At 40.5% G+C, this 13,922-nt stretch overlaps 1 protein-coding gene and 1 long non-coding RNA gene across 8 annotated transcripts in view; one reads left to right on the forward strand and one right to left on the reverse strand.

Moving 5' to 3' along the window:
- Positions 1–13,922, forward strand: part of UEVLD (UEV and lactate/malate dehyrogenase domains) — a 70,026-nt gene that overhangs the window by 51,852 nt on the left and 4,252 nt on the right. For 5 of the 7 annotated variants that reach the window (XM_008004750.3, XM_008004740.3, XM_008004730.3 and 2 more), the window contains 4 exons: positions 566–736; positions 3,172–3,345; positions 11,748–11,808; positions 13,759–13,882. In XM_008004750.3, the coding sequence (XP_008002941.2) occupies positions 566–736; positions 3,172–3,345; positions 11,748–11,808; positions 13,759–13,882 (530 nt within the window). Of the gene's footprint in view, positions 1–565; positions 737–3,171; positions 3,346–11,747; positions 11,809–13,758; positions 13,883–13,922 lie in introns of those variants that run through there. The other 2 variants (XM_073017828.1, XM_073017829.1) reach the window with 2 other exon arrangements.
- The window catches only part of LOC103239125 (uncharacterized), a 56,099-nt gene that overhangs the window by 35,059 nt on the left and 7,118 nt on the right, over positions 1–13,922 (reverse strand). The window lies entirely within an intron of this gene.

Raw genomic sequence — 13,922 nt, forward strand, 5'->3', positions numbered from 1 at the left:
AATTGTAAGTTATATAAAAAACTCAGTTCCTGTTTGTAGGTTTTAGATCCCATAATTTATTTTGTTTATTACTATTGCTATCTTCCCCCATTGGGATACACTCTTACTCTTTTATTGAGACAGAGTCTGGAATGCAATGGCGAGATCTCAGCTCACTGAACCTCCGCCTCCCGGGTTCAACTGAATCTCTGCCTCAGCCTCCTGAGTAGCTGAGACTACAGTCACACACCACCATGCCTGGCTAATTTTTGTATTTTTAGTAAAGATGGGGTTTCGTCATGTTAGCCAGGCTGGTCTCGAACTCCTGGCCTCAAGTGATCCACCAGCCTCAGCCTGCCAAAGTGCTGGGATTACAGGCGTGAGCCACCACACCCAGCCAACACTTACTCTTAATCCTCCATTTGGAGGCAAACCTCTGCATTTTGTATGCTTTGTGGATATGGGGTTGATTTATGGGGAGGCATGCCTAAAAACTCTCTGTTGAAAAGAACAACCTTTTAATCGTGAACTAGAACTTGATTAAATCTTGTATCTTCAGCTCAGACTGTTTCTTTTCATTCACTAGATTTGTCTGCCTCTGCTCATTCCAAGGTAGTGATCTTCACAGTCAACTCCTTGGGTAGTTCTCAGTCCTACCTTGATGTGGTACAGAGCAATGTGGATATGTTCAGAGCCCTTGTCCCAGCTCTGGGACATTATAGTCAACACAGTGTCCTGCTCATTGCATCTCAACCAGGTAAAATGCTTTATTTTAAATTAAGTTGATGGTCCAGTGCATCAGTAGAATTGCCATTTTTGATAAAAACCATAAAACTTTAGGGCCAGGCACAGTGACTCATACCTATAATCCCAACACTTTGGGAGTCTGAGGCGGGCGGATCACCTGAGGTCAGGAGTTCGAGATCATCCTGGCCAACATGGTGAAACCCCGTCTCTACCAAAACTACAAAAGTTAGCCAGGCATGGTGGCGGGCGCCTGTAATTCCAGCTACTTGGGAGGCTGAGGCGGGAGAATTGCTTGAACCCAGGAGGTGGTGGTTGCAGTGAGGCCAAGATGGCGTCACTGCACCCCAGCTAGCCAACAGAGCGAGACTCTGCCTCAAAAAACAAAAACCAAAAAACAAACAAAACCTTTAAATTATAAAGAGACGGCTAGAATATTCAGCAAAATTGCCTATACAATAAACAGTGTAGTATTCTGGCAACCAGTTACTTGTTATGACTAACATTATCTAGAAGGTTCCAGCATACAATTTTTTAATGAAATATGATATTATGTTCTAGGTTCTAAGCCATACCTTCCTCAGTGAGAAGATGTTTAAACTCCCAAGAGAAAAATGCAATGACTTATATGCATATTTTCTTAATTCTGAAGTGTCAAAAATGTTAGCATGCCAGAGTACGTTTTTAACATTTTGTATTTTGCAGGTTGTTTTGGAATTGTCATACTCAAAAATAGAAATATTTTCAAAGAGTTAGTTTGTACTGGACTCAAATTGGTGAACAGATTTTTTTTAAATGTTCCCAATGTAGGGGTATTGTATGCATTTCACTTGTTTTTTTGTAGTAATTTGTTGAGGGACATTGATCTCTTTAATTCTCGACATCCTTTTGGAATGTAAGAAAAAAGTAGTTGTGTTTTCATTTATAATGCTACACTGAATCCAGGTGGCATATGAATCAGTATTTTAATTTAAAGATAGAAATTCAATTAGACTGGTCGCGGTGGCTCACACCTGTAATCCCAGCACTTTGGGAGGCCGAGGCAGGTGGATCACGAGGTCAGGAGATTGAGACCATCCTGGCTAACATGGTGAGACCCCATCTCTACTAAAAATACAAAAAATTAGCCGGGCATGGTGGCGGGCACCTGTAGTCCCAGCTACTTGGGAGGCTGAGGCAGGAGAATGGCATGAACCTGGGAGGCGGAGCTTGCAGTGAGCCGAGATCGTGCCACTGCACTCCAGCCTGGGCAACAGAGCAAGACTCTGTCTCAAAAAAAAAAGATAAATTCAGTTTAAGATAGATGTAAAAGAAAACTGAAATCAATAAGAAGAAATTATTTTTTGTTTTTTTGTACCAGTTTTTATCTTCACTTAACTGTTCTAGGAATTATCTTTTTTTTTTTTTTTTCAATTTTTTGAGATGGAGTCTTGCTCTGTCACCCAGGCTGGAGTACAGTAGTGTGATCTCGGCTCACTGCAAGCTCTGCCTCCTGGGTTTATGCCATTCTACTGCCTCAGCCTCCCGAGTAGCTGGGACTACAGTCGCCCGCCACCTCGCCCGGCCAGTTTTTTGTATTTTTAGTAGAGACGGGGTTTCACCGTGTTAGCCAGGATGGTCTCGATCTCCTGACCTCGTGATCCACCCGCCTCAGCCTCCCAAAGTGCTGGGATTACAGGCTTGAGCCACCGCACCGGCCGGAATTATCTATTTTCTACCCCTGACAACTTATATTTAACAATAAAATTTGGCCGGGCACAGTGGCTCACGCCTGTAATCCCAGCACTTTGGGAGGCTGAGGCAGGTGGATCACCCGAGGTCAGGAGTTCGAGACCAGCCTGGTCAACATGGTGAAACGCTGTCTCTACTAAAAATATAAAAAGTAGCAGGGTGTGGTGGTGCACGCTTGTAATCCCAGCTACTAGGGAGACTGAGGTAGGAGAATCCCTTGAACCTGGGAGGCAGATGTTGCAGTGAGCCCAGATCGTGCCACTGCACTCCAGCCTGGGGGACAGAGCAATACTCCGTCTCAAAAAACACACACACACCCACCCACCCACCCACCCACACACACACACAGTAAAATGTATCTTGTTGAAACCTTGTTAGTGTTTCTAATGTATATTAAAAATATGTTATGGGCCAGGCACGGTGGCTCACGCCTGTAATCCCAGCACTTTGGGAGGCCAAGGTGAGTGGATCACGAGGTCAAGAGATCGAGACCATCCTGGCCAACATGGTGAAACCCTGTCTCTACTAAAAATACAAAAATTAACTGGGCGTGGTGGCACGTGCCTATAGTCCCAGCTATTTTTTTATATATATATAAAAATGCCGCAGTACATTGAGGACCTAATATACTTACTAAAATAATAAATATTTTGTGAGCTAGGCTAGAAGTATATATTTTTTAACCTTTACATTTTTTACCTTGTATGCAATATTTAGTGGAAATCATGACCTATGTGACATGGAAACTGAGTGCATTTCCTGCAAATCGAGTGATTGGAATTGGATGTAATCTGGATTCACAGAGATTACAGTATATTATTACAAATGTTTTGAAGGCACAGACTTCAGGCAAAGAAGTATGGGTTATTGGCGAGCAAGGAGAAGACAAAGGTAAGAAGTACATTTTTAGGCTGGGTGTGGTGGCTCACGCCTGTAATTCTAACACTTTGGGAGGTCAAGGCAGGATTGCTTGAAGCCAGAACTTCAAGACCGGCTTGGGCAACATAACAAGACCCCATCTCTACAAAAAGATATAAAAAATTAGCCAGACACGGTAGCGCATACCTGTAGTCCCAGCGACTCGGGAGACTGAGTGGGAGGATCCCTTAAGCCCAGGAGGTCAAGGCTGCAGTGAGCCATGATTGCACCACTGCATTGAAGCCTGGGTGACAGGGTGAGACCCCATTGCTAAAAAAAGAAGTACGTTATTATTAGGTATAACCAAAATTGCCAGTGGTCATGGCATTCACTTATATCTGAGGACTCCAGAATTGTGGGCTTAATTGGCTTTGTTCCACATTTGAGTGTGCTTTCTGTATAACAGGCCCTATATTGTGAATAAATTCCTCATATGTGTCATTCTGATTGTAATTATTTTTCAGTAAATTTAAAGTTAGACAAGACCACTTAGTAGGATTTTATATTTTTTAATTGAATTTCAGAGTCCAGGATTAATTTAAAACTTTAATTTTCCAGAAAGAAACATTTAAATAAACTTTAAAACACCTATAGAACTCTCCTTTTACTCTCCCCACCCTTCAACCTTGCTTACCTTTCCCAAGTTCAGACCTTCTCCCTAGATACATGCCTCCTGTCTGCTGCTTTTTGAACATAATTTTCACTCATTGTTTATCCCTATGGCCTTTTTCTCCAACCACTTGCTCTTTCCCGCAAAAGGCATTCAGTTTCCTGTATTGGAAAGCTCCTTTTCCTATTTCAAAGGAATGCTTTCCTTATTTGACTTAAGAATCTCTTCCCTTACTCCTTTATTGTTTCTCTCTTGCTATAAAGCCAGGTTAGTCAGTGATTAAAGTGCTTTTTACCCTGATTTTGTTCATTTAAGTATATGAGTACAATAAAGATACAGTATACTATTTGAGTAAGTACCAAAGTGAGTACTATACACTTACAGTGCTTGGATACTTACAAGTGAGCATTTAACATGGGCTGAAATTACTAGAGAAAATTCTATAAAGGCCATTTGGAGTTTGAACTGGAGTTTGGATGAATGAATAGGATTTTAATAGATAGTGAAGAGTAGGAAAAACATTCTAGGAATGGGAAATCAGAATTAGGCAAAAGCAGAAAGTTAAGTATGGCATATTCATGGGATAAAAAATGTGGACTACTTGTTGCAGAAAGTTTCAACCAGATAAATCTAATTGAAATTACATTTTGAAGATCTGTGAATACTCGATCGAAGAGTTGGAAAGTGATTTGGGGGAAGTTAGTCATTACTTCATCATTTGAAGTACTTTACTATTAATTTCACTCAGCATGTAAGTGCTGCAAGGTAGAGCATGATACAGAAAATAACCTCTCTGGGCTGGGTGTGGTGGCTTACGCCTGTAATCCCAGCACTTTGGGAGGCTGAGGTGGATGGATCACAAGCTCAGGAGATCAGGAGCATCCAGACCAACATGGAGAAACCCCATCTCTACTAAAAATACAAAAATTAGCCAGGCATGGCAGTGCGTGCCTGTAGTCCCAGCTACTCGGGAGGCTGAGGCAGGAGAATCGCTGGAACCTGGGAGGCGGAGGTTGCAGTGAGCCAAGATTATGCCACTGCACTCCAGCCTGGGTGACAGAGCGAGACTTCATCTCAAAAAAAAAGAAAAGAAACAAAAAGAACCTCTCTGCCTGTGAGGAGGTGATAATTTACTTTGAGAGTTCGAGAGAGACCATGCACATTAAAAAGTTAAATAGATGTCAGACCATATTTCCACAAAGCAAATCACCTTCTCAAAACTTTCCTTGGAATTTAAAGTGTCATCTATACTTTATGCCATTAAAATAAAATATTAACGTTGATGATATCTAGGTTAGCGGTAACTTAAAAATTCGTAGTTTTCTGTGTAGTAAAAATATGTAGTATTTATGTAATTTTTAAGAAAACCATTTTAATTGGTGGCTCAAGCCTGTAATCCCAGCACTTTGAGAGGCCGAGACGGGCAGATCACGAGGTCAGGAGATCGAGACCATCCTGGCTAACATGTTGGAACCCCGTCTCCACTGAAAAATACAAAAAACTAGCCGGGCGAGGTAGCGGGCGCCTGTAGTCCCAGCTACTCGGGAGGCTGAGGCAGGAGAATGGCGTAAACTTGGGAGGCGGAGCTTGCAGTGAGCTGAGATCCGGCCACTGCACTCCAGCCTGGGCGACACAGCAAGACTCCATCTCAAAAAAAAAAAAAAAAAAAGAAAAGAAAAGCATTTTAATAAAATAAAGCAGTATTTTAAATCTGTAAAAATCTGCACTGGCTACTAGACAGCTCAGTGCTAGAATGAGTCAGCCTATAAAATAAACCCTTAAAAAACCTGACAGTGTGACTGAGCGAAAATGCTTCTGAGGCTCCAAATTCTCCCTGACACTACACGCTAATCAACAGGACCCTGGAAAATGGTAGCAAGCAAGAACTTGGAGCAAATGTATTCAAGTAATGAATGTCTAGGGATTCGAACAAACTCAAAACCCAACATAGACCAAACCCTCTGGTCCATGTTGATCTCTTGCTTGCCTGGTTATTGCACATCTCACATCTTCCCCTCTAGTCTACCCTGTAAATGATGTGAAATTAATAGTATGTCAAAACTTACAGAGTGTTTATTGTGTGCTCTCACATATTAATTCAATCTTCCTAGAACATATTATTATTTTCAAAAGCTTTCAGAGGCTTCCTCTGACCAAACCATTAAATTGCATTGCTTGGCACTCAGGGACCCCAAAAATATAACCCTAATCTTTCCTCCCAATTATAGTTTGGGAGATAGCCATGTTACGAGAGAGCTGGAAGGGACCATCTATTACATTTTGTTTTAGGGAGCCAGTGAATGTAGGCATTGTAAAAGTGACCTGCCTGGAAGCCTACAGCTTTTAGGGTCAAAAGACTAGCACCCAGGTCTTTTGTCTCCCAGGCCTACCCCACAGCTTTGCCACAGGGACATTTACCCACTTTTTTTACCTCCCTTATAATTCCTTTGCCTTCTCGGCCATCTTATTGATATCTTTCAAGGTCTAAGTGAAGCACCCCTTATACAATAAAGGTTTCTTCCTGATCACATCACTTCACAGTGATTTCTTCACTCCTTTGAGCTAAAGCTATTTTAGTCTATAAGGTAATAAACTACCTATTGTCTCATCATGTTTCTTTTGTTGTCCTGCTGCTTGTTCTTATCTGATTTGTGTGTGACCTTCTCCTTATTTAGAGTGCAAATTATTCTTTTAGTTGAAAAAGTAGTACATTCACACTGTAAAAATAAGTACAAAAAGATATGCAGTGAAAAGTCTCCCTTAGATGCCAGACACTCAATCCTTCTCCCTAGGGACAATCACAGTTATCAGTCTCTTTTATAATCTTCCAGAAATATTCTATGTATAGACAAGCACATATGTGAAATAGACATCATACATCATTCTTCACCTTGCCCTTTTACTTACCAGTATGATTGTGGAATGATTGCACAGTAACATAGAGCTCATTCATTCTTTTTAACTACTGGATATACCATAATTTATTTAACCAGCCTCTCTAATTTACAAGTTTTGAGGAATAGTTGATAAACAATAAATATTGGATGAGTGAGAATGTATGAAATATGGTTGTATTAATTTCTCAAGTCTCATAAAGAGAAAATACAGGCTGATGTGACGTGATAAATATATCACCTACCCTAACCTAGTATATTTGGGTAAAGGAAGAAAACAATCTAGTAGAAGTTATTGTGAGCTCTTCAAAGAGGAACAATTTAAAACCTACCAAAAAGCAATTTGTGTTTGATTAAATGACCTTTCATCCCAAATGTAGGAATTTATTTTCAGAAACATTTATTGACCACCTGCTTTGCTCAATAAACACCGTGTTGACTGCTGTTAGAACCATATAGATGTGTAAGAACCTGACCTTGTCTTTAGGAAACTTTGAGTCTAATACTGGAAATGACTAGAAGGCTGTATTGACATACTCTGAGAGAGGTCCAAGAGAAGTAGAATAAAACCACAGGGAAGAGATGTAGTAATTCTGTCTTGAGGTCTCAAATTGGAACTAGAAATAGAGAGATGTAGGTGTGTGCAAAGTGAGATTGCATAAATGTAGTATTATGTAATATTTGACACACATAATGCTAGTGTTAAAACATAACTGAGCACTGATGAATCCATACTCAATCAAGAACATTACCAATACTGAAGTTAACTATTTACTTCTCCCCAGTCCATCTCCCTGTCTGCCTTCTAGAGGTACCATGTGATCACTTTTTATTCTGTCTTCTACTCTTCTTGAAGAGCTAGTTATATCCATGGATAGGTATATTTACTTTGGCTCTGGTGTCAGAAATGGATTAGAAGCTCCCTCTGCTGGTTTCATGTACAGATACCAACTGGTTAGACTTTTGTATAAGTGATACCATCACAGTAATTGCAATTATAATTACTTTTTATTGTGCCTACTATGTATATTAAATATTTTGCATATCTCATTTAAATTTTATAAACTCTCTGTGCAGGAGTGGTGGTTATCCAGATTTATACATGAGGAAACTTAAGGCTCAATGAGATAACTAATTTGCCCAAGGTTACATATCTGTGAAGGGCGGAACTGAGATTTGAACCCTAATCTGACTCTGAAGCTGTGCTCTTCCTTGCTGTCACTTAAGATAATTTATCTAGAGCATTTAGTACAGTATCTGGCACAGAGCAAACACACAGCAAATGGTAGCTATTATTACAGTGATTGGCAAGACAGTGATGAATAGAAAATTGGCAGAAAGACATAGAAAAATACTCTGAAGTAAAGCAACATTAGGATTTGGAAACAGATATAAGAGTAGCAGTTGTGTAAATAAAATATTCTCTTCAGGTATTTCAGAGACAAGCGACAGCTACAGCCTAGGGAGGAATCACATGACATACAGGACCTTTAGATCTATTTCCTGCTTCATCTTCTCCCATTCTCCCAGGCATTCTATGCGAGTCAGATGGTTGACTTGCAGTTTACTGAATGGTTCATGCACTCTCATGCCTCCTTACCTTAGGAACTGCTGCTTCCTTTACCTGAACTCATTCACTTGGCTAACTCCTGCTTGTCCTTTAGGATTGGGCTTGAGTGCCACCTCTCCCAGGAAGCCTTCCTTAAGTTTCCAAGTTAAGTAAGTTCATACAAATAATGTAACAAATTTTTAAAGTAATCTACCTATTTCCCTTCTATCTAAGTAAAACATATATGCCAAAACACATTTTTCAAAACAGGCTAATGTTTAAAGAAAGTAATCCACCTATCACCCTTCTATCTAAGTAAAACATTGTTAAAAATCCCTTAATTTGTCCACATGTATTTATATTTTTCATAAAACAGTTCATGGTTTTGTGTTTTTTTCTTATATAAAAACTTTTGGCTGGGTGTGGTGGTGCACGCCTGTAATCCCAGCACTTTGGGAGGCTGAGGTGGGTGGATCACAAGGTCAGGAGATCGAGACCAGCCTGGCCAACATGGTGAAACCCCATCTCTACTAAAAATACCAAAAATCAGTCAGGCGTGGTGGCGGGCGCCTGTAGTCCCAGCTACTTGGGAGGTTGAGGCAGGAGAATTGTTTGAACCTGGGAGGTGGGGGTTGCAGTGAGCCGAGATCACACCACTGCACTCCAGCCTGGGCAACAGAGCGAGACTATCTTAAAAAAAAAAAAAAATTTAAAACTTTTCTGTTTCTCAACTTAACTATGGCAAGTATGTTTTCCCCTTTCTTACCAAATATAATTATGAATTGTGTGACAGGTTTTGTATTTTCTTCTGTGTACCCAACACCATGGTAAAGAATACGTGTAAGGGGGGCCAGCCGCGGTGGCTCACACCTGTAATCCCAGCGCTTTGGGAGGCCAAGGCGGGTGGATCACTTGAGGTCAGGAGTTCGAGACTAGCCTGCCCAACATGGTAAAAACCCATCTCTACTAAAAATATAAAATTAGCCGGGCGTGGGGGTGCACACCTGTAATCCCAGCTACTTGGGAGTCTGAGGCACACACCTGTGATCCCAGTTACTTGTAAGGCTGAGGCAAGAGAATCGCCTGAACCTCGGAGGCGGAGGTTGCAGTGAGCTGAGATGGTGCCACTGCATTCCATCCTGGGTAACAGTGAGACTCCATCTCCAAAAAAAAAAAAAAAAAAAAAAAAAGTACAAGAGGACACAAAAGAAGAATACATGGTCCCTGCACTCTGGGAGCTTATAATCGGTTTGAGGAAGGGAGGCATCTGGATACATATGGGGTCCTTTGTTGCTGACACATGACTAAGTGGCCTAATTTTGAATGTAGTCTAGAATTCTTGTATCTTAAAACATATTATTCTATAGCCACATGTATTTTTGTTTTGCCTACTCAAATATGTGCAGATTTGTATCAAAGAATGTCTTCATACAGATGAGAAACAGATGAATATTGAAAAGGTTTCAGAATGTTACTGGCAATTTCAATTTAATATTAAAGTTCAGTTGGGCTCAGTGGCTCACGCCTGTAATCCCAGCACTTTGGGAGGCCAAGGCGGATCACCTGAGGTAAAGAGTTCAAGACCAGCCTGGCCAACATGGTGAAATCCTGTTTCTACTAAAAATACAAAAATTAGCTTGCTGTGGTGGCAGGCACCTCTAATCCCAGCTGCTTGGGAGGCTGAGGTAGAAGAATTGCTTGAACCCAGGAGGCAGAGGCTGTAGTGAGCCAAGAGTGTGCCACTGCACTCCACCCTAGCTGACAAAGTAAGACTGTGTATCAAATAATAATAATAATAATATTAAAGTGTGATATAAATTTCTAGTCTGGCCGGGCGTGGTGGCTCACACCTGTAATCCTATCACTTTGGGAGGTCGAGGTGGGTGGATCACCTGAGGTCAGGAGTTCGAGACCTGCCGTGTTTCGCTAACATGGCGAAACCCCATCTGTACTAAAAATACAAAAATTAGCCAGGTGTGGTGGTGGGTGCCTGTAGTCCCAGCTACTCAGGAGGCTGAGGCAGAATTGCTTGAACAGGGAGGCAGAGGTTGCAGTGAGCTAAGATCACACCACTGCACGCCAGGCTAGGTAACAGAGCGAGTCCATCTCAAACAGAAAAAAAAAAGAAAAAAGAAAAAAATATATATAAAGAAATTTCCAGTCTGTGTATACAGCTTTGAAGTTTTGAATTGTTTTTATAAATGATGTAGTGAGAGGAAATGGGTAACCCAGAAGATTCTTTTAGAAAACAGGACCCTGGCCGGGAGCGGTGGCTCAAGCCTGTAATCCCAGCACTTTGGGAGGCCAAGACGGGCGGATCACGAGGTCAGGAGATCAAGACCATCCTGGCTAACACGGTGAAACCCCATCTCTACTTAAAAAAAAAAAAAAAAAAAAAAACTAGCCGGGCGAGGTGGCGGGCGCCTGTAGTCCCAGCTACTCGGGAGGCTGAGGCAGGAGAATGGCGTGAACCCAGGAGGCGGAGCTTGCAGTGAGCTGAGATCCGGCCACTGCACTCCAGCCTGGGCAACAGAGCGAGACTCCGTCTCAAAAAAACAAAAAAAAAGAAAACAGGACCCTGGGGCCAGGTGCGGTGGCTCACTCCTATAATTCCAGCACTTTGGGAGGCCGAGGCAGGTGGATTACGAGGTCTAGGAGTTCAAGACCAGCCTGGCCAACATGGTGAAACCCCGTCTCTATACTAAAAACACACACACAAAAATTAGCAGGGTGTGGTGGCATGCACCTGTAGTCCCAGCTACTCAGGAGGCTGAGGTGTGAGAATCGCTTGAACCCAGGAGGCAGAGGTTGCAGTGAGCCAAGATCGTGCCACTGCAGTTCAGCCTGGGTGACAGAGCAAGACTCCATCTCAAAAAAAAAAAAAAAAAAAAAAGGAAGAGGATTCTCTGCCTCTGTAATAGCTATGGAAATTCTAGTCCAAAATAGGTGATCAGATTATTCCTTACCTGGTGAAATTAGTCTCAGTGCATTTCTCAGCAGAACAAATGTCAAGTGCTTATAGATTTCTACCTTGAAAGTAAAATGGCCCTTGCAGAACTGTTACCGATGAGAGAGAACAGGTAAGGAGACGGCAAGTAGACTTTGGGGATAATGTTTTTTGTAGTTCAGAGTTTTCTTCACCTTGCGCTAGTGGTATAGCACATTTATTGTCATCCAGTGGAAAAATCTAACTTGCTAGAAATGAAAAAACTTCTATATAAATATTAGCACAGGTACCCTTGACTGCAAAAGATCGGTTATCACATCTTAATCCAAAGAGAGTCATTGGCAAAACATAATTAATTCATCATCTAATTTTTAGTGCTCACATGGAGTGGCCAAGAAGTAATGAGTCATACCTCTCAAGTGCAGCTGTCCAACAGGTAACACTGACTGGAAATTTGCATTTATCCAACGAAAAATCATGTACTTCATAGCTAACAGCTATTTATACAGTATGTACTTACCAGGCTTCTGAAAACAAAACTAGTATGGACAAACACAAACGTATAAAGGAGCACTGTTTTATATTCTTTGATTTCTTATCTGAAAGTAGATAAAAGAGTGCTTTGCAAGCTTTTTCAGATAACACAGTTCACATTTAAAGGGAAAAACATGTTCTTTATTTGTAGACAGTGATTTACTGCTTCTATATCTAAACATCTGAGCCTTGCTCTGTCACCAGGCTGGAGTCAGTGGCGTGATCTCGGCTCACTGTAACCTCCGCCTCCTGGGTTCAAGTGATTCTCCTGCCTCAGCCTCCCAAGTAGCTGGAATTACAGGTGTGCACCACCACGCCCAGCTAATTTTTTGTATTTTAGTAGAGACAGGGTTTCACCATGTTGGTCAGGATGGTCCCAATCTCCTGACTGCATGATCCACCCACCTTGGCCTCCCAAAGTACTGGGATTACAGGTGTGAGCCACTGTGCCAGGCCAACAGTTTTCTTAATGTAGAAGATAATTTGTCCACACCACTTAAAAATGAGTATCTATTAATCACATGCAAATAGAACTGGAAATCAGTCTAATGCAAATAGATAAGCCATATTATATGTTCAGGCAAACAAAAAGTGTAACACACAGATCCTTTTATCTTTTGCTTTTATCCAGAGGCCTTCCAGGGGTCTGTACCCCATAGGCAGGACTCTACACAGAATTTATATTCATGCCATTTGTTGTTTCACTGTCACATAATAACATTTTCCTGAAGTCTGGGAGGTGGCATTTTTAGTTTTCAAAGCCATCAGCTTATGACTTTTAGAATATAACAACTGGAAAAAGTGTTCGGTTTTTTATTGAGAAGATTAGTGTATGGTATAATTCATTCTAATCTGATTCTACAATCTTGCATTTATACTTTTCAAAAGGAAAAAATTTAAGTGTTTATATATTTTTATCTACAAAAGAATGTATGCTTATTATAAAATTTCAAATACTGCAGATATCTATAAAGTATTAAAAGAAATTTAAAAGCTAAGGTAATTCCATTTTTCAGAGACAACCATTTTTGACAACTTAGTGTCCACATGCCCAAAAAATTTTTTTCCACTCAGGAGGCTGAAATGGGAGGATCAGTTGAGCCCAGGAGTTTGAGACCAGCTTGGGCAACATAGAGACCCTATCTCTAAAAAGAAAAAATTGTTTTTCAGTGCTTCTACAAATGTATAATAATATAGATTTGTGTTACTCAAACTATCCTGCAACTTGATTTCTTTCCTTAATGATAAATCTCAGACATTTTTGCACATTGTACATGTAAATCTACCTTATTCTTCTCAAAAGCTACATGGCACTACATGGTAGTGATTTGTTTAACCAGTCCTCTTTTGATGAGTTGTTTCCAAATATGCAGACATGCTTATTATGTACATCTTTGCACTCTTGAGCATACTGCTATAAGATAAATACCTAGAAGAGGAATTTCTAGATCAGATGTTACCAAATCTTCTTCTCAAAAGGTTAGATCACTTTACATTCTCAACAGCAGTTATGGGAATGCCTGTTAATAGTTTCTCCAAGTTAATTATCAGTCTTTTTAATTTTTGCCAGTTATCGGTAGGCAAATTGGTATTTATTGTTTTAAGTCATATTTGGTTAAATATCAATGGCAGTGAACATTTTTTATGTTATTAGGTCATCTGTATTTTCTTTGAACTGCCTAACATCTTAAGAAAAGTTTAAATAAACATTCGATTATCTATAGGCTTCCCTAACAATTGCTGTATAACTCGTTTCTGTCATAGAAACATCTAATTAATACCTTAACCAGAATGTAAAACTAAATGTGCATATTCTGTGGATTTTCTGAGATCATCTATTTTTGTAACCTAGAGCCATGGAACTGCTTAGAGTAAAAAGTCAAAGATCCTGGTCTGTTGGACTATCAGTAGCTGACATGGTTGACAGTATTGTAAACAATAAGAAGAAAGTGCATTCTGTATCAACTTTAGCAAAGGTAATTGCTATTCTTATTCTCTCATTATATTTTAAACTTA

This window comes from Chlorocebus sabaeus, chromosome 1 (assembly GCF_047675955.1).
Source record: "Chlorocebus sabaeus isolate Y175 chromosome 1, mChlSab1.0.hap1, whole genome shotgun sequence".
NCBI classification, from domain to species: Eukaryota; Metazoa; Chordata; class Mammalia; order Primates; family Cercopithecidae; genus Chlorocebus; species Chlorocebus sabaeus.